The sequence below is a fragment of the Bos indicus genome, chromosome X (assembly GCF_029378745.1).
Source record: "Bos indicus isolate NIAB-ARS_2022 breed Sahiwal x Tharparkar chromosome X, NIAB-ARS_B.indTharparkar_mat_pri_1.0, whole genome shotgun sequence".
Classification (NCBI taxonomy): domain Eukaryota; kingdom Metazoa; phylum Chordata; class Mammalia; order Artiodactyla; family Bovidae; genus Bos; species Bos indicus.
The window spans coordinates 149609271-149631154 of record NC_091789.1 but is presented as its reverse complement, the minus strand read 5'-3'; the positions used below and the strand labels follow the sequence as shown (position 1 = coordinate 149631154).

General features: G+C 44.1%; 1 protein-coding gene and 1 non-coding gene across 2 annotated transcripts in view; both read left to right on the top strand.

Annotated features, from left to right (window-relative positions):
* The first annotated feature begins 1181 nt into the window (after positions 1-1181).
* LOC139181618 (odorant-binding protein-like) overlaps positions 1182-21884 on the top strand; it is a 191710-nt gene continuing 171007 nt past the window's right edge. The window contains exon 1 of the mRNA XM_070785105.1: positions 1182-1242. Within this exon, the coding sequence (XP_070641206.1) occupies positions 1182-1242 (61 nt within the window). The remainder of the gene's footprint in view (positions 1243-21884) is intronic.
* On the top strand, positions 9464-9535 carry TRNAW-CCA (transfer RNA tryptophan (anticodon CCA)). Its single transcript has one exon. It is a non-coding gene; the product is annotated as a tRNA-Trp (tRNA).

Below are 21884 nucleotides of genomic sequence, written 5' to 3'. Positions count from 1 at the left end.
CTAGAGCCTATGATACAGAGTGAAAGTGTTAATTGCTCAGTCACGTCCCACTCTTTGCAATCCTGTCGACTGTAGCCCATCAGGCTCCTCTGTCCGGGGATTCTCCAGGCAAGCATACTGCAGTGGTAGCCGTTCCCTTCTCCAGGGGGTCTTCCCGACCCAGGAATTGCACCCAGGTCTCCTGCACTGCAGGCAGATTCTTTACCACGTGAGCCACCAGGGAAGCCCATACGGAGAAAAGTAAGTCAGAAAAAGAAAGACAAATATCGCACATTAATGCATATATATGGAATCTGGAAGGATGGTACTCATGATAGTACCTGCAGGGCAGCAAAGGAGACATTTTGGACACCGTGGAGGAAAGAGAGGGTGGGATGATTTGGGAGAATAGCGTTGAAGCATCCACATTACCATATGTAAAACAGACAGCTAGTGGGAGTTCCGTGTATGACGAAGGGAACCCAAAGCCAGTGCTGTGTCACAGCGTAGATGGGTGTGACTCAGTGGGAGGTGGGAAAGAGGTTCAAGAGGGAGGGGACCCTAACCCTAACCTAACCTAATAGCAGTTTTTCATTTCCACTGGAAGTTTTACGATTGCTCCGTTAGGAATCCGTTTGTAACTTTCAACCACCTTTTTTTACTCCTCCCCCGTCCCCCGCCCCCGCCCCCCGCTGCCTAAAGCCATTTGAAATATGAAGCTGAGACATAGTGTCAAAAAAAGACTGATGGAGAGGGATCCCCAAGCTCTCTGCCACCCTGGAGAACGGTGAGGAGGCAGAAAGGACGTGATTTGTGGTCCAGACCTATTTCCCAGGACGCCCACAGCTTGAACATCTAATCGGGAGATGGATACTCGGGCCGGGTTCCAGACTGGGGTGTGTTTCGTCAACCGCATCGAGGGTGTCTCCAGTCCGCGTTTTTCCCGCCGCTGTGCTTTAGGTTCTAGTCTTATATGATGCCCGCCCCCGGCCCCACCCCCCGGAACTGTTTCTTTTTGGAAAACAGCCAAGAGGCGAGGCCGTTCAATGAACGTTGTCATCACTCCCACCGAGTCGCCGAGCAATCTCTCTGAATTCGGAGCATCCCCTGTGCTGGCTGGAAACCCCTGGTTTGTTTTCCAGGCCAGAAAAAAAAAGAAAGAAAGAAAGAAACGGGGCTGACATGGAGAAGGAGCTAACGTGATGCCCGTGGTCGAAGGCGCCTTGACGGCCACGACCTCCATCAGCAGCACTGCCTGGGATGGTGAGTGACCGGGAGTATTAATGGTCTGCAGCCCTGTAGGCTGCCTCGGGCAGGAGTGCTGGTCTCCGAGAGAAGCGGGGGTTGGGGAGTGGGGAGCGAAAAATAAAGAGGCGGAAGACCCCATCGCCAGCCGCAGCGAGGCCTCCGGAAGAAAAGGATGTTTTCGTTAACAAATTATGTTTCTATTGTTCTCAACTGCAAATCTCACCAAACTGCTAAGATTTTTTTTTCTTTCCTCTGTCTTCCATGGTCATGAAGAGGATTTAAGATAGTTATTTTTTTAATTATCAAAATTTTTTTTTACTGAAGTGCAATGCAGTTATAATGTGATAGTTTCAAGTGTGCAGCAAAGTGATTCAATTATATGTGTGTACACACACACACACACACACAGGGTCAGTTGCTCAGTCCTGAAGGACTCTTTCTGACCCCATGGACTGTAGCCCCCCAGACTCCTCTGTCCATGGGATGCTCCAGGCAAGAAGATTGGAGTGGGTTGCCACTTCCGGCTCCAAATGGAGGAAATAGCCTTGTTTTTTCTTTCCAAAAGCCGTGCGTGTGCCTTTTTTTTTTTTTAATAATGGAAAGTTGAATGAGGGTTTTCACTAACAGAGCTTTTACACTGATGGCAATAACATTGGTTTAACGTGAACACTGGAGAAGGGAAGGGCAACCCACTTGGGTATCCTAGCCTGAAGCATCACATGGACAGAGGAGTCTGGGGGGCTACAGTCCACGGGGTCACAAAGAGTTGGAAACGACTGAGCGACTGACTATATATATATATATATAGAGAGAGAGAGAGAGAGAGAGAGAGAGAGAGCTGGCAAAAAGTTCCGAAAGATATTATGGAAAAACCAAAATGAACTTTTGGGCGTATATATATCATATATATATATACACATATATATGTATATATATATTGGATTACTTTCCATTACAGATCATTATAGATTTTATAAATACTGAGTTTCCTGTGCTAGAGAGTAGAGCCTTGTTGTTTATCTATGTGATATATAGTATTGTGTATCTCCTCGGAGAAGGCAATGGCACCCCACTCCAGTACTCTTGTCTGGAAAATCCCATGGACGGAGGAGCCTGGTAGGCTGCAGTCCATGGGGTCACAAAGAGTCAGACACGACTGAGCGACTTCACTTTGACTTTTCACTTTCATGCATTGGAGAAGGACATGGCAACCCACTCCAGTGTTCTTGCCTGGAGAATCCCAGGGACGGGGGAGCCTGGTGGGCTGCCGTCTATGGGGTCGCACAGACTCGGACACGACTGAAGCGACTTAGCAGTAGCAGCATTGTGTATCTCCTAACCCCAAACCAGTAATTTATCCCTCCCTCCTTTTCTCCCCTGGTAGCCGTTAAGCTTCCATGTCTGTAAGTCTACTTCTGTTTTGTAAATAAGTTCCATCGTATGATCTTTTTAGAGTCCACATATAAGGGATGTGATGCGATTTAGTCTTTCTATGTCTGACGGCTTCACTCAGCACGACAGCCTCTAGTTGAATGCATGTTGCTGCAGATGGCATGCTCTCATTCTTTTTCAGGGCTGAGTAGTATTCCAGGATGTATACATGTACCACATCTTCTTTATCCATCCCTCTGCTGATGGACACTTAGGTTGCTTCCACGTCTTGGCTGTTGTAAACAGTGCTGCTATGAACATTGGGGTGTCTGTGTATTTTTGAATTTAAAGTTTTGTGTTGGCTATGTGCCCAGGAGGAAAGAACAGTTTTGAAAGACCATTTTCTTCTGGCATTTTCTCAGAAAAAAAAATCTCTTAATTCATTATTTCAGAGAAAAAGTTGAATATTCTACTTAATGGTTCTTTACTCCTCTCCCCTTTTCTGTATTCAATTCCCTCTTTTATTAATTCTCATTGGACTGCTATTATTATTATTTTTTGCATTATAAAAGTGAAGCCTTGGGTCAGGCACCGTCACTTCTTCTGATTCAGCTCAGTCATCACTTTGGGCAGAATATGTTTTTCAATTCTACTGACCTCGGCCTGAAATCAATTTCTTACAGCACCCTAATGTGTGTTTTCTAAGTTGCTTCAGTCGTGTCTGACTCTTTGCGACCCTATGGACCATAGCCCACCAGGCTCCTCTGTCCATGGGATTTCCCAGGCCAGAAAACTGGAGTGGGTTACCATTTCCTTTTCCAGAGGGATTTCCCCAACCCAGGGATGAAACTTGGGTCTCCTGCATTGGCAGGTGGATTCTTCACACCTGACCCACCAGGGAAGCCCGATAGCACCTAATGGGATGAAAACCCTTGATGCTGGGAAAGATTGAGGGCAGGAGGAGAAGGGGATGACAGAGCATGAGATGGTCGGATGGCATTACCGAGTCAACGGACGTGAGTTTGAGCAAGCTCTAGGAATTGGTGATGGACAGGAAAGCCTGGCGTGCTGCAGTCTGTGGGGTCGCAAAGAGTCGCACGCGACTGAGAGGCTGAACAGCCACAGGAACAGAGAGTGACTTGGGTGGATATCGTGAAAAGTACACCTCATTTATTAAATAGGAAAATAAATACAGAATGAGGCCAGGAAGGAAGGCCTTACGGAGGGAAGGAGGGATGTAAGGATGGGAAAGAGGGAAGGGGGGAGAATGAAGGAAAGAAAGAGAAAAAGAAAGAAGACAAAGAAGAAATAAGAAAGTAAACAAGCCAACTCGTAGGAAGCAAAAGAAAAGGAAATCGTGGGGAACGTCATTTTGGCAGAATGTGAAACAAGACTTCACACATTGTTTTGGAGGATGCAAGTAAATTAAATCAATTATGGCCCCTTTGAAATAAAATCCCACGGATGCCACGGGATCTGAGAAGCAATGAAAGTAAACTACCTCGGATGATGGAAAAAAAAAATTGAAGTACACCACACAGAGACGGCAAAATTGGAGAGAAAAGCAATAGCATGATAAAGATGAAATGAAGGTGGAGAGTACCAGATCGCAGAGCAGAAAGACTTGAAGGAGTTAGACGGGGAGGTTAGACTTCTATAATCTAAGCTACACGAAATAAAGAACTCAGATTCAACATGTGTTCAGACCGAAATATGATAATGGCATCCGGACAGAAAACAAGCTGAATTTATGCCGCGCTCATAATCCTTTGAGAAGGGATTTCGGAGGCAGACTTTTTATCAGTGATGGAGTGACCTAAAAGGCAATAATTACCTGAGAGACCCCCAGGGGGCCAAGTCACAGAGATAGAAACATTTCCTACCCTGAGCTGTCGTCATTCAACTGTGAATGTTACGGGGAAGATATTTCCGAACACAGGAGACCTGGGGAAACAGAAAGCAGCCCTTCTCAAAAGGAAAAGGGAATCTGAACCCAGCCGGTCACGTAGATGAATGTTAAAGCCCAAAGCAACATACCGGGGATGGTAAAAAGCACCAAGGCAGGTGTTTGCCATGCATAATTTATCTGTTATACAAATGCAAAAAGTATCATTGTCACACTGATCCAAAGTAGGGATGGATGGGGAGACAGTGTCAGGACTAAGTTGAAATATGTCTCTCGATCGCTCTTCACAAAACAAGTGGACCTTTCAAAGATGATAGACAGTGAGAGAGGTTTATGGATATTATTCAAGAGTTTGGAGGACCCACTAGAACAACGAGACACAATGAAATAGTGAAAGCGAGGCAGAAAAGAATAAGGCAGGATGATCAATACGTTTTGAACATCCATATCTTTGTGAATAGGGATCAGTGCCAGGTTTATGCAGATAAGACAGGGACTTGCCTAGGTGGGGTCAGTGGTTAGGAATCCACCTTCCAGTGCAGGGGACACAGGTTTGACCCCTGGTCCCGAACGATCCCATATGCCCTGGGGCAACTAAGCTCGTGTGCCAGAACTGTGAAGTCTGCCCTAGAGACCTTGCTCTGCAACAGGAGAAGCCCCCGCAATGAGAAGCCCCACACAGCAACTAAAGAGTAGCCCCCGCTGCCCACAACTAGGGAAAGCCCACGCTCAGCCGCAAAGCTACAGCCAAAGTAAACAGATAAAGATGAGGATGAAACAAGGAAGGATTTTGAATATACTTACAGCTGGTATTAATCAACTTGAAAGTTGGACCATAGATGATGCAATGTCCATATTTGGGAAGGAAAGTAAAAATACACACACACAGAAACACAAAATCAGTTATTCAAACTCATGTCCATTGAGTCGGTGATGCCGTCCAACCGTCTCATCCTCTGTCGTCCCCTTCTCCTCCTGCCTTCAATCCTTCCCGGCATCAGTGTGTTTTCCAATGATCTGGCTCTTCACATCAGGTGGACAGAGTATCGGAGCTTCAGCATCAGTTTTCCTTCTGAATATTCAGGACTGATTTCCTTTCGGATGGCCTGCTTGGATGTCCTTGCAATCCAAGGGACTCTCAAGAGTCTTCTCCAGCACCAAAGTTCAAAAGCATCAGTTCTTCAACACTCCGCTTTCTTTATGGTCCAACTCTCACATCCATACATGACTGCTGGAAAAACCATACTTTTGACCAAAGCTTTGACCAAACCAGACCTTTGTTGGTAAAGTAATGTCTCTGCTTTTTAATATGCTGTCTAGGTTGGTCATATCTTTTCTTCCAAGGAGCAAGCGTCTTTTAATTTCATAGCTGCAGTCAGGGCTTTGGAGTCCCCCCAAAAGTAGTCTGTCACTGTTTCCATTGTGTGCCCATCTATTTGCCACGAAGTGATGGGACCAGATGCCATGATCTCTGTTTTTTCAATGTTGAGTTTTAAGCCGGCTTTTCACTCTCCTCTTTTCACTTTACTAAAGAGCCTCTGTATGTTCCCTTACATCTCAGTTTAGCAAGACCATCTCTGATTTTAGTCTGGGTGTTCCGATAGAGAAGAAAGCTGCTCATTATTTGTTCCCTTTTTTGTTCTCTGTCCACGTGGATCAACTATCTCTGACGTCACTTGCTCCCCATTAGCAGTAGCAAGGAACAGAGAAAAATCCATAACGTTTTCTCCTTCGAGTCGACTGAAACCCTGAACTGCATTTTGTGAAAATAGTATATTGATCAAACTCATCAATATAAATAACTTGGAATAATCATTAAAAAAAACCCTCAAGTCCCATTCAGGACTTTTGGCGGATGAAAATACATAATGAAGAGAGCTATCAGGATGACAGCATTGTCCAACTGATCATACCGGACTGAAGGAGATATAATAGGAAATTGGTTTCCTCAAGTCAAAACAAAATAATGTTGTTATACCCTGGCATTCTCAGAAAGGTATTGCTTTGGAATTTTTAGACTTTTCATGCTTTATAAGTGTGGGCAGTAAGGGAGAAAACAGAAAACACTGAGGAGAGAAGAATATATATAAGGATCTGTCTTTAAAAATCCACTCTTAGGGGACCTCCTGGTGGTGCCAGGGTCAAGACTGGGCTTCCAGTGCAGGGGCCTGGGTTCAGTCCCTGCTCAGGGAGGTAGATAATGCATGCTACAATGAAGACCAAAGACCTCACATGTGGCAACCAAGACCCAGAGCAGCCAAATAAGAAAAAAAATATATATATATTTAAAAAAATTCTGATATTGGGACTTCCCTGATGGTCCAGTGGCTAAGACTCTGCACTCCTACCCAGCGTAGGGAGTCCAGGTTCACTCTGGACTCCCTAGAATAACTAGATCCCACATGCCACAACTAAGATTTGATGCAGCCAAATAAATAAATATTTTTTTTTAAATGTGATATAGTATAGTGAAGTCGCTCAGTCGTGTCCGACTCTTTGTGACCCCATGGACTGTAGCCTACCAGGCTCCTCTGTCCATGGGATTTTCCAGGCAGTAGTCCTGGAGTGGATTGCCATTTCCTTCTCCAGGGGATCTTCCCAACCCAGGGATCGAACCTGGGTCTCCAGCATTGTAGACAGAGGCTTTACCGTCTGAGCCACCAGGGGAGTGCCCAATCTAATATTAACCATGTATTTTTTTTTAAGTTTGGCTTTCTTTATTATTTATTTCTTTTTAAAAATTTATTTATTTTAATTTAAAAAGTCAGCATTAAATTCCAATAGCATACAATGCATGGTATTCAAATATATACAAGTTAAACAAGTTGAAATGTACCTTTAAAATAGACAAGCTAATGCTTTTTAATGTATTCACGGACTTACCACCACCACAATCCAGGTCAGGACATTTCTTTCCTCTGAAAAGAAGCCTTCTACCCACTAGGTCACTTCTCATTCCTGGTCACCTCGATGCCCTTGGAGAAACATGAATCTACCTTCTCTCTGTAGGTTTTCTTATGCTGCATGTTGTAAGTGAAAAAGCACACAGCCTGTGTGGTTTTTCGGGATCTGGCATAGTGATTTCAAGGTTCACCCATACTGAAGCCTGTGTGATTGGTACATTGAGGTTGCGTGAAGTTGCTCAGTCGTGTCCGACTCTTTGTGACCCCATGGACTATAGCCCATCAGGCTTCTCCATCCATGAAATTTTCCAGGCAACAGTCCTGGAGTGGGTTGCCACTTCCTTCTCCAGAGGATCTTCCTGTCCCAGGGATTGAACCCGGGTATCCCGCATTGTGGGCAGATGCTTTTACCATCTGAGCCACCAGGGAACCCCAGTTGGTACATTCTTCTTTGTTATTGCTGTTCAGTCGCTCAGTCGTGTCTGACTCTTTGTGCCCCATGGACTGCAGCAGGCCAGGCCTCCCTGTCCTTCACCATCTCCCGGAGTTTGCTCAGACTCGTGTCCCCCGAGTGAGTGAAGCTGTCTAACCATCCCATCTCATTCCTTTCTATGATCCGGTAATATTTTGTGACTATATGGACAGAACACACTTTGTTTTTCTATTCACCCACCCATGGACATTTGCAAGGTTTCCATTAGCTTAGCTATGATTACAAACAGCACTGAATGTCCACGGACAAGTTCTACGACGGAGACATGCTTTCTTACACAACCTGGAGTGGAATTGCTACATCACAGTAAAGATGTATCATGAAAGATTGGCATTCACCTTTATTTCAAAGAAAATGCAAGATTGTATGTGTGTGTTTGCCAACGAGTGTGTAGGACAGAGCCTAGCCCACGTAGTACATGATACACTGTGTCACGTGATTTATATCAGCCTCACATGTCAAGTACCCAAGATCACTGGAGCCTGTCTTTCAGCTTCCAGATACAACTTGTGTTTCTAAACCTCCTCTCTTTCTTGGTTCTTTTCTATATACAGAACGCCTTCTGTGAAAAGTATAGGCAGGGCTTTTCCTCAGCTCCTGGCCTATGTGATTTCCTTATTATACACACTCCCATCACTCATTTTAAATTCACTTTTAATTGCTCATGAGTATATTAGAAATGTGCCAGTATTTGTGATTAGCACAGAATTAGAGTCGTAGAGCTGCTGCTGCTGCTGCTAAGTCGCTTCAGTCGTGTCCGACTCTGTGCGACCCCACAGACGGCAGCCCGTCAGGCTCCCCCGTCCCTGGGATTCTCCAGGCAGGAACACTGGAGTGGGTTGCCCTTTCCTTCTCCAATGCATGAAAGTGAAAAGTCAAAGTGAGGTCGCTCAGCCGTGTCTGACTCTGAGCGACCCCATGGACTGCAGCCTACCAGGCTCTTCCGTCCATGGGATTTCCCAGGCAAGAGTACTGGAGTGGGGTGCCACTGAATCAGAGTCGTAGAGCAGGGAGCCTCAAATTCCTCTCTTACAAGCATCTTAAGTTTCTTTATGGGACTTCCCTGGTGGTCCGGTGGTTAGAAAATCTGCCTTGCAGTTCAGGGGACATAGGTTCGAGCCCTAGTCCAGGAACTAAGATCACACATTGCACAGAGCAGCTAAACCCTTGAGTGTAAATAAATATATAAATGTGTAAATAAATATGTAAAAATATATAAATACGTAAATAAATACATAAATAAATGTACATATTTAAAAATAATTTGTTTTTCTTACTCCCTTCCCCATCATGTCTGAAACTAGCAGTTTTTCTTTGAATTAACTTGAAGCATTCACCGACTGAAATGCATGAGAGAATTCTAAATGTCCTTTGTACAGTCCAGGAACTCTGGCAGTTAATAAAAATCTTAACAATGGAAAAAATGTGAAAGGGAATTAACTTTTACAGTCTTCTGTTGCTCACTGAAATTTAGTTGGTGGTAGGAGAAAAAAAGAAAAAAAAAAGGATCGAAATGTAGCCATGAGAATAGAAAGATCTGATTATTTAAATCATCCAAGGTTTTCCCTGATAGCTGAGTTGGTAAAGCATCTGCCTCCAATGCAGGAGACCCTGGTTCCATTCCTGGGTTGGGAAGATCCACTGGAGAAGGGATAGGCTACCCATCCAGTATCCTTGGGCTTCCCTGGTGGCTCAGCTGGTAAAGAATCCGCTTGCAATATGGGAGACCTGGGTTCAATCCCTGGATTGGGCAGATCCCCTGGAGAAGGGAAAGGTTACCCACTCCAGTATTCTGGCCTGGAGAATTCCATGTACTGCAGCACACCAGGCTTCCTTGTCCTTCACCAACCCCCAGAACCTGCTGAAACTCACGTCCATCGAGTCGGTGATGCCATCCCACCATCTCATCCTCTGTCGTCCCCTTCTCCTCATGCCTTCAATCTCTCCCAGTATCAGGGTGTTTTCCAAGGAGTCAGTATTGGAGTTTCAGCTTCAGCATCAGTCCTTCCAATGAATTTTCAGGACTGATTTCTTTTAGGATGGACTGGTTTGATTTCCCAGACCAGGATTTATGACCTGCTATCTGGAGCTTGTATACCACCTCTAAAATTCTTGCCTATGACTACAATGCAGGTCAGGTTACTGGGTCTGTGGGTTGTTTGGAGGGACAGTCTGGCAGTTATTATCTCTTAACACTATATGATGACAGAGAGTGAGAAGTAAGCATCTGTCATTGAAGGCATCCACTCTACAATTACTTGGTTATGGTAGAACTAGCAAGAAGAGACAGTAACTTACAGCCTAAAGATTCCAGCAGCATTAATAAACACACATTGATTATGGGATGTACTTGCAGATCATTTTCAAGACTGGATATCTGGTATCTGTTGGCATTTGACACTGTTAAAGTGCTTGGGAAGTTGGGATTGTTGTGTTAGTAACTTGTGTCCGACTCTTGCACCCCCACAGACTGTAGCCCACCAGGCTGCTCTGTCCATGGGATTTTCCAGGCAAGAATACTGGAGTGGGTTGCCATTTCCTTCTCCAGGGGATCTTCCCAAGCCAGGGATTGAACCCGCATTGCACCTGCATTGCAGGTGAATTCTTTACCATCTGAGTCAAGATAAAAAAAACTACAGTTCTTGGACTTCACTGATGGTCAGTGGCTAAGGCTCCAGGCTCCCAATGCAGGGAGGCATGTGTTCGATTCCTGGTCGAAGAACTAGATCCCACACGTCACAATGAAGATCCAGTGCAGCCTAATAAAAATTAACAAACGAACAAAAAACTACAGAACCAGGTAGCTGTCAACACAAGGACCTCACTGGATAGGTCAGACTTCTGTACAACTGAGTCTTTACCCCCGCATGCTGCTTTTCTTGGCTTCTGATATTCATAATAAATGAAGCCTTTGCCATGGAGAAGAGTGAGCTTGCAGGAAGTTTTAAATTTCCATTGTGTTAGATTTCAGACTGCCTGCATGCGTGCTGCATCGATGCAGTCGTGTCTGACTCTTTGGTGTCTGACTCTTTGCGACCCCGTGGACTGTAGCCCACCAGGCTCCTCTGTCCATGGGATTCTCCAGGCAACAACACTGGAGTGGGTTGCCATGGCCTCCTCCAGGGGATCTTCCTGACCCAGGGATTGAACTTGTGTCTCTTTGGTCTCCTGCATTGGCAGGTGGGTTCTTTACCACTAGCACCACCTGGGAAGCCCTCAGACTGCGTCCACTGCGTGATTATTCCTGTCTAGGGGTGGGGGAGCCTGGTGGGCTGCCGTCTGTGGGGTTGCACAGAGTTGGACACGACTGAAGCGACTTAGCAGCAGGAGCAGCATGTTCTTGTCCTAAAGCATGGAGTGAAGAAAAGACACCGTTTATCACCACCACACAGAAAGCGTGTGACACCGTTGATGAATGCCAGTAGGCACAATGTCTCCTACAATCTGTTGCTGTTGTTCAGTTGCTAAGTCGTATCCAAGCCACCCGTGGACTGCAGCACGCCAGGCTCCCCTGTCCTTCACTATCTCCCAGAGTTTGCTAGTCCTGGCTCAATTATAGAGCAAATGTAGTGTTTGTTTTTGCAGGTCAGCTGACCTCAGAACACTGAGGGCTATTTCAATAAGCCAGAGAGAAAATTCAGCTCCATCTGGTCCATGCTTTCCAGGGATCTGCCACGGATCTGGTATTTGTTTCTTTATGGTTCCCTGTGTCATCCCTGGACTTCCCTGGCGGCTCAGATGCTAAAGCGTCTGTTTACAATGTGGGAGACCTGGGTTCAATCCCTGAGTCGGGAAGATTCCCTGGAGAAGGAAATGGCAAACCTCTCCAGTACTCTTGCCTAGAAAATCCCATGGATGGAGGAGCCTGGTGTCCATGGGGTCACAAAGAGTCAGACACGACTGAGCTGTTCTTCAGTTCTTATCAGATAACCTACTTCCATGTTGAATACAGAGTAGATGGTTTTCCAGGAGAAAATCTGTCCTAAACCAGTCAATCCTAAAAGATATCAACCCTGAACATTCATTGGAAGGACTGATGCTGAAGATGAAGCTCCAATCCTTTGGCCACCTGATGCTATGGTTTTTCCAGTATGGATGTGAGAGGTGGACCATAAAGAAAGCTGAGCACTGAAGAATTGATGCTTTTGAACTATGGTGCTGGAGAAGACTCTTGAGAGTCTCTTGGACTGCAGGGAGATTCAACCAGTCAATCCTAAAAGAAATCAGTCCTGAATATTCATTGGAAGGACTGATGCTGAAGCTGAAGCTCCAATACTTTGGCCACCTGATGTGAAGAGCTGACTTATTGGAAAAGACCCTGATGCTGTAAACGATTGAAAGTAGGAGGAGAAGGGGATGACAGAGGATGAGATGGTTGGATGGCATCACCGACTCGATGGACATGAGTTTGAGCAAGCTCCAGGAGATGGTGATGGACAGGGAAGCCTGGTGTGCTGCATGAGGTCACAAAGAGTCGGACACGACTTAGTGACTGAACAACAATAACGAGGGAAGATCATTCCACCCTGTGAGGCTGAGGAATGACAGCACAGGTACCCGCCTTGCTTACACAACCTTCAGACCACGCTTCCCCATTTCTCCTTCAGGCTCTGCAAAACCCTGGTATGTGTCCGAAACCTGCTTCTCTCTCAGGGGATGGGTCCCTTACAACGATCACACTCCCCATGACATACACTGGCATTTCTCCCAGTCATATGCGCATAGTATTGTAGAAACACACAAATTAGAAGGCAGATATATTTATTGACCCGTTGTCTTTCTTCCTGCTCTGCTACAAAAATTTCCTGAGGCTTGAAGGCTTAGTACCTAAACACCTCTTTAAATGAGAGAAGGAAAACATAAATATTTAATGTCTCACTGCCCCTAAGGAAATAAAAAGGGGATTCGTAGAGAATGGTAGAGAGCTAAAGGGTGTGGAGGAGGAACCGAAATGGGAAGGTTCGCTGAGGTGAGGGATCATCTGAGATGTAAAGAATGATGGATGGATGTTACTCAAAGGTGGAGGAAAAGAGGGCTTCTAGTAGGGGGTAAAGACTGCAATTGCAAGGAGAAGTTTTAAAATGCACACGAGAAATTCAACAGAGTGGATGTAACTGGGCAGGTAAACGGAGAAGAAAGGATGGGTAATGGAAATAGAAGGGGGAAAAAAACCAAACTACCTACAGCAGAAGGAAGTAAAACCCGAGAGGTGTTTTTTAGGGTGGTGACATCCTAAAACCACCCACTTTTTTACGATGAGTCATGAACTGGGAAGAAAAATTCATCCAGCTAAAGGCTACAATTTTCTAAGGAAAAGAATATTTTGTTCAGAGTTGGTCTACTCTATCTTTTCTTTCTTTCTCTTTCTTCCTCTCTCTTTCCTTCTATTAATATCTTGTATTATCTACCTTGTATTACCTATCTATCTACTGGGGCTTCCCGAATGGTTCAAGTGGGTGAAGAATCCGCCTATGGTATCTGGGTTCCATCCCTGGGTTGGGAAGACCCCCTGGAGGAGGAGGAAATGGAAACACACTCCAGTATTCTTGCCTGGGAAATCCCATGGACCGAGGAGCCTGGTGGGCTACAGTCCATGGGGTCCCAAAAGAGTCAGACAAGTCTGAGCGACTAAACGATCTATCTAGTATCTATCTTCTACCCGTCACCTCTCTATATTTATCAGTCCTGTCTTTCCACCCACTGAAGTACTCATCCACCCATCCCTGTATCAATCTATCTACTTGTCAATCAACTGTCTACATCTATGTATGTATCTATAATTTATCTATGTAGACCATTAGATCAGCGAACGAAGGCATGGATAGATGGATCAGTGGGCGGAGAGACGGAGAGACAGATAAACACAGACATAATCATACACACTTAATATTAATTATATGCACAGGTTAAGGGGCTAGATAAACACAGGAGGTGCCATGCAATTCCGGGCCCGAGCCACCGACAAAAATGCCATCTGAATCCAACCCACTCTCCTTCAAGAAGTGGGGAGTGATAGAGCCTTCCCAATGGGAAAAAAAACCCAGAATCTAGTTTCCTAGTGGTCCTAGTGACGGTAAGGGATGATGAAATCACACTTTATATCTATCTCAAGCATCTTCCACATGTCCCTCTGTGTGGCCGAACCCAGAAAGAAAATGTACGTTCTCTGTTTCCCTTGCAGACCAAGATTTATCTCTGCAATTCATATCTTTTTGTCCCTTCCTATGTAAACTTTTTTTTGATGATGGGGCGTGCATACATGATAAAAATGGCTTAAAAATTAATGTACATATTTCTGAAGGAGGCCAAAACACGGAAGCACCATGGTGTCAAGAAATAGGTCACTGCTGGCCGCTAGAAGCCTTCCCCGGCACTCTCTCCATTTGCCCTGGAGGCAACCTCTAACCTGAATTTCGTTAACAATCGCCTCCTTGTTCTTTTCTCAACTTTTATGCCTGTGAGTGCAAATTTTGTATTTCATATAGACAGGCCTGTGGGTATATGTGTTGTTTTCCTCCAGACTTCTTCCGCCCCTCGTTACAGAGCTCCATTCAGATATTCCAAGCATAACAGGGAAGAAACCTGACTCTGTGTTAAGTGTTTTTTTTTTTTTTTTTTAACTTTAACCTCTCTCTCCTATAGCTTTTGCTACTAAGTGGGTGTTCTTTGGAAGGAATGACATTAAAGCTGAAACTCCAATACTTTGGCCACCTCATGCAAAGAGTTGACTCATTGGAAAAGACTCTGATGCTGGGAGGGATTGGGGGCAGGAGGAGAAGGGGACGACAGAGGATGAGATGGCTGGATGGCATCACTGACTCGATGGACGTGAGTTTGAGTGAACTCTGGGAGTTGGTGATGGACAGGGAGGCCTGGCGTGCTGTGATTCATGGGGTCGCCAAGAGTTGGACACGACTGAGCGACTGAACTGAACTGAACTGTCTTTTGTCCATTTCTTTCCTTGACAGATTTTATTTTTGATACATCACGATTCAAATTGTCAAATATTAAGAAAGAGAAGGAATGTTGCCACCATTTGCGCTTTTTTCCCATCTATTTGCCGTGAAGCAATGGGATCAGATGACATGAGCTTAGGGTTTTTTTTTTGTTGTTGTTTTAATAGCCTGAAATAAACACAATAGTCCATTGTCAAGGTTCTGAACGTTCAGAGTATAACACTGTCGGGGTCATACAGAGATAAAAAGTTGCGGAACAGGCAATAACAGTTTTCTTGGAGGCCCACAGGCACACCCTGACCTGTAATGCACAAGGTCGGCTGCAAGAAGAAAGGATTCCTGCATCAAGATGTGTGAAGAGCAACGCCCATCCCCTCTCCTTTCAGGATAAAATGAATCTGAATTCTGACTTGGGGGAGACGGTTCTTTGGGACACATCAACCGTCTTCCAGGTCTGCTGGCTCTCTGAATAAAGTCACTATTCCCAACACCTTGTCTCTCAATGCAGGAGACCCCGGTCTGACTCCTGGATTGGGAAGATCCCCTGGAGAACGGATAGGCTACCCACCCCAGTATTCTGGGGCTTCCCTAAGTGGCTCAGATGGTAAATAATCCACCTACAATGCGGGAGACCTGGGTTCGATCCCTGGATTGGGAAGATCCTGCAAAGGGAGACATGGCAACCTACTCCAGTATTCTGTCCTGGAGAATCCCCATGGACAGAGGAGCCTGGTGGGTTACAGTCCACGGGGGTCACAGAGAGTCAGACACAACTGAGCAACTAAGTAAGCACACCATTTGGCATAATGGATGAGTCCATGCGATCCTTGGCAGACGAGGTGGGTCAGTTCCACCTGAAGCTCTTTTCAAAAATGCAGCTGTGCATATCATGCATTATATTATCTGGTTCACGGAGAATGTAATCATGAATAGGATTTCTGGGACTTGATTTAGACTCAGCTGGCTGAAAGCAATATTCAGAAGGCGGACCCTACACCGCTTCTGTGATTTCTCACGGGAAGACGCAAATACAGACTCCGCTGTGCTTTTCTTTGCCGATGAATTACAGAGTATGGATCTCAGCTCCAAGGACTGTGGACAGTGGTGTCAAGCATTTGCTTTGCTTGGCTCAGATCTACCTTGGCACAGAAGCTAGGGTGTAAGATTTGCAGTCTTGGGCTGAAAGACTCAATGAACTGAATGAGTGGAACTCAGATGACCTGAAATTCCCCGAAGTCCCAAACCCAACAGAACTACAACTGATCCTTCAAACCATCCGTCCTTTCTGTGTGGTGACTTACTCCTTCTTACCTGCAAAGCCTGCAGGACCAAACCGGAGGCTGTTGCTTTGCAAAACGAATCCCATTCTCATCAAGCCGCACCCCTAAAAGACCAACAGTCACCAGACACATGATTCTTGCCAGGAGAATCCCAGGGACGGGGGAGCCTGGTAGGCTGCCATCTATGGGGTCGCACAGAGTTGGACATGACTGAAGCCACTTAGCAGCAACAGCAGCAGCAGCAGCAACAGGAAGAAAAGTACCATGACCCCGGACAGGAGGAAGCAACATACAGGCCAAGGAAATGGGATGTATTACAAACCATGGCCTTCAGTTTCAGTAAAAATAAACCAGAGGTGTCAATACTCTGAAACTGTAAATCCACTGAAGACAGAACCCAGTAATGCTGACCAAGTAAAAAATGCAAAGGTCTTCATAAGGACGAAGTGTTTACGTGGGTGCTAAGTCATTTCAGTCGTGTCCGACTCTTTGAGACCCCGTGGACTGTAGCCCACCAGGCTCCTCTGTCCATGGGATTCTCCAGGCAAGAATACTGGACTGGGCTGCCATTCTCTCCTCCAGGGGATCTTCCTGACCCAGGGAGGAAACTCAGGTCTCCACCACTGGGTATGTATTTAGAAGAAAAGAAAGACAAAGTCTCATTAGAAATGATACATGCACCCTAATGCTCATGGTAGCATTATTTATAATATGCAAGCCCAAGTGCCCATCAACAGACGAATGGATGAAGAAGGTGTAGGGAGTATGCCTGGCAGCTGCTGCTGCTGCTGCTGTCCGACTCTGTGCGACCTCATAGATGGCAGCCTACCAGGCTCTTCTGTCCCTGGGATTCTCCAGGCAAGAATGCTGGAGTGGGTTACCATTTCCGTCTCCAACTGTAACTTGCCATTGTATATTGAAATAACGTTTTAGTTATTTGGAAACTAACAGCCCCAAGCCATCTTGCGAAATGTGCAAACCAATTATGTCGGCAGAGCATGGGGTATTTACTTTGCGGCATGCTCTTTGATTACTGAAGTTTGCCCGTGGATGTAAGTGGTTATGCAAAGCACACTTGTGGACGTCTGATTCACCCATGCGGTTGTATCTTTACTCCTGTTAGTGCTAAAACCAGCACTTCAGAGTGCTAAGCTGTGGTTCCCTCTGATGTTTTATCTGAGGCAAAATATTGACTTCTTTGCCAGGATGGGCCAGGTTTCTCTTCAGAGGAGGTAGCGGAAGAGGAAGAAAAATAGCCTTGTCCTTTTGGTTTCAAGAGTTATAAACTAAGCAGTGGTCCACAAGACAGATGAACAAGCTTGAGAATTTTGCTTGCCTCAACTTTGGAGTTTTTCTTTTGCTTTATTAAATCAGGTCCCCAAAGGTAGAGAGTCTTGTCCATATTTAAATCACGACATTTTCTTGCTTTATCCCTGCTCTTTGAGGGCGTGTAGATAATTGTCCTGGATGAGCCTCCGGGGTTCGGGGAGGAGGGATACTGGTTCTTAAAGCTGATCCTCCAAGTAATGAGAGAGGTCGTAGCTTAAAGGGCCCCTAGAATGCACTGTTGCAGTACTTGTCTTATTTCCTAGGAGCAAACCAGATGCTAATATGAAACACAGCGTTCTGCGTGTGTCCACATTTGGTACTTGTAATTTTTGCTATGGAAGCCAGTTGTTGGGTTGGGTTATTTTTTTTTTTTTATGTTTTGCCTCATTTACCAAAGGTAATTCTTTTTTCTTTTTTTTCCTGCCACTGGCTTCCGATTTCAGTTCTATTCAGATGTTCCCGAAGGTGTAAGACGATGTTACTCTGTGAATGATTTATTTACGGTCATGTTTAAAAATGGACATAAAGGCTATTACAGTTTAATATACTCTTTTCTAGAAATTGTAGATTCTTATTTGGATTGAAGTCCTGGACTTATAACATATATAATATATATGAGAAGATATATATAATATATATATCAGAGTATATTAACAAGAATATACACATATATATTCACTATATATGATATATAGCATAAATATATTGTTGCAAATATATATATTCTGCTATATATATCATATAGCATATATGCTGCTAAGTTGCTTCAGTCGTGTCCGACTCTGTGCGACCCCATAGACGGCAGCCCACCCAGCTCCCCTGTCCCTGGGATTCTCCAGGCAAGAACACTGGAGTGGGTTGCCATTTCCTTCTCCAATGCATGAAAGTGAAAAACGAAAGTGAAGTCGCTCAGTCGTGTCCGACTCTGTGCCACCCCATGGACTGCCTACCAGGCTCCTCTGTCCATGGGATTTTCCAGTCAAGAGTACTAGAGTGGGGTGCCATTGCCTTCTCTGATATATATATATATATATATATATATATATAGTCTAGCATAAATATATATAGTCCGGTATAAATATATCATATATATGTCTAGTTCAATGGCACCCCACTCCAGTACTTTTGCCTGGAAAATCCCATGGACGGAGGAGCCTGGTGGGCTGCAGTCCATGGGGTCGCTAGGAGTCGGACACGACTGAGCGACTTCACTTTGACTTTTCACTTTCGTGCATTGGAGGAGGAAATGGCAACCCACTCCAGTGTTCTTGGCTGGAGAATCCCATGGACAGAGGAGCCTGGTGGGCTGCCATCTATGGGGTCGCACAGAGTTGGACACGACTGAATCGACTTAGCAGCAGCAGCAGCAGCAGGACTTCCCTTGTAGCTCACTCAGTAAAGAATCTGCCTATAGTATAGGAGACCCAGGTTCGAGCCCTGGGTTGGGAAGATCCCCTGGAGAAGGAAATGGCAACCCACTCCAGTACTCTTGCCTGGAAAATCTCATGGACAGAGGAGCTTGGTGGGCTGCAGTCCATGGGGTCACAAAGAGTCGGGCATGACTGAGTGACTAACTCAACTCATGTCTAGTTCTTGTATATATATATATTGTCTATGATAAATATATCATATATATATCCAAGCATATATATTCTAATATATATGTTCTTGGAGAAGGCAGTGGCATCCCACTCCAGTACTCTGGCATGGAAAATCCCGTGGACGGAGGAGCCTGGTGGGCTGGAGTCCGTGGGGTCGTGAAGAGTCGGACACGGCTGAAGCTACGAAGCAGCAGCAGCAGCAGCGTATATGTTCATAGGCCTTTGTTGGCAAAGTAATGTCTCTACTTTTTAATATGCTATCCAGATTGGTCATAACTTTCCTTCCAAGGAGTAAGCATCTTTTAATTTCATGGCTGCAATCACCATCTACAGTGATTTTGCAACCCAGAAAAATAAAGTCTGACACTGTTTCCACTGTTTCCCCATCGATTTCCCCTGAAGTGATGGGACCAGATGCCATGATCTTCATTTTCTGAATGTTGACCTTTAAGCCAACTTTCTCATTGTCCTCTTTCACTTTCAAGAGGCTCTTTAGTTCTTCACTTTCTGCCATCAGGGTGGTATCATCTGCATATCTGAGGTTATTGATATTTCTCCTGTCAATCTTGATTCCAGCCTGTGCTTCCTCCAGCCCAGCATTTCTCACGATGTACTCTGCATATAAGTTAAATAAGCAGGGTGATAATATACAGCCTTGATGTACTCCTTTTCCTATTTGGAACCAGTCTGTTGTTCCATGTCCAGTTCTAACTGTTGCTTCCTGACCTAGACACCATATTAAAAAGCAGAGACATTACTTTGTCAGCAAAGGTCCGTCTAGTCAAGGCTATGGTTTTTCCAGTGGTCATGTATGGATGTGAGAGTTGGACTGTGAAAAAAGCTGAGTGGAGAAGAATTGATGCTTTTGAACTGTGGTGTTGGAGAAGACTCTTGAGAGTCCCTTGGACTGCAAAGAGATCCAACCAGTCCATCTTAAAGGAGATCAGTCCTGAATATTCATTGGAAGGACTGATGCTGAAGGTGAAGCTCCCATACTTTAGCCACCTGATGTGAAGAGCTGACTCATTTGAAAAGACCTTGATTCTGGGAAAGATTGAAGGTAGGAGGAGAAGGGGATGACAGAGGATGAGATGGTTGGATGGTATCACCAACTCAATGGGCATGAGTTTGAGTAAACTCCAGGAGTAGAGGCCTGGTGTGCTTCGGTCCATGGGGTCGCAAAGAGTCAGACACGACTTCACTTTCACTTCACTTTCACGTATATATATATATATGTATATATACACCTACATACATACATCACATACTGGCTTCCCAGGCTGCTTGGTGATAAAGATTCTGCCTGTCAATGACGGAGACCTGGGTTTGATCCCTGCATCAGGAAGATCCCCTGGAGAAGGAAATGGCAACCCATTCTAGTCTTCTTGCCTGGAGAATCCCATGGCACAGAGGAGCCTGGTGGGCTATAGTCCATGAGGTCTCAAAGAGTCTGACATGACTGAGCGACATATTAGAATATACATAGGGACAAATATATGAATGCTATCAATAAGAATGCATATGTTTACTACATATAATAATATGTGGTATATTATATAGTATATATACTAACATATTTATATATATTACATGTATATAATATAATATTAAATAATATATAAAACAGTATTTATATAAAGTATATCTATATAAAATATAAATATTAAATTTAAGTATAAATTAAATATAAAATATTTATATAAATATAATATATATAATATTTGTAGATGCACAAATATTACCATATGTTAATATATCAAATTAAATATTATAACATAATTTATAAATATTTATAAATATTATAACAAATTAAATATTTAAATAATATGTTAAAATATATTAACATCAATTAAATATTAAATGGAAATATAAAATATAGTATATTTTATATAAAATAACATAATAATAATATTTATATATGCACACAAATTAACATATGTTCAGATATGTGTACATATTCATATATACTTGCGTATATGTGTATAAAATTATATTACACACATAAATTATGTAGAAACAAATACTTGTTTCAATACTTGTGTGTGTGTGTATCTGTCAATAAATAGAACAATATGTAGTGATGACAGAATTATCCTCTTAGACACCACTGGGGTGTAAATAATAACTCAGTTTTTGTGCAAATGACTCTTTAAAGATCCATAATGTAGACAAAGCTGGTCTCTTACCACAGAGTGTGGTTAATGTCTGTTTTTCTTTTGTTTTTAATCTCCAAATCTCTGATCGTCAGTCGGTAACAACGTTTCTTCAGGGAGGACACACAGCTGCAAAGTAATTTAGATTAATGCACGCTCGCCAGGGGCAGCCTCAAAATCAATGTGCAATTAAAGGGACAAGAATTAAAGACGTCAGAGACGTCTCTATTTGTTCTAACTCCGTAAACCAGTAGGTGGAGTGCAAAATGAGAGAGTCAGAGAGAAGGATTTCCAGATGGGCAGCAAGGTGTCATCTCATGCAGAAACATAAATATTGAATATGGACGCATATACATGGAATCTGATGAGTTTACTTTCAGGGCAGCAATGGAGAAAGAGACATAGAAAACAGATCTATGGATACAGTGGGAGGAGAGGAGAGAGAAGAGGAGACATATGGAGAGAGTAACACAGAAATTTACAACACCGTACGTAAAATTGCAGCGCAAGCTGGAATCAAGACTGCAGGGAGAAATATCAATAACCTCAGTTACACAGATGACTCCACCCTTATGGCAGAAAGTGAAGAGAAACTAAAAAGCCTCTTGATGAAGGTGAAAGAGGAGAGTGAAAGAGTTGGCTTAAAGCTCAACATTCAGAAAACT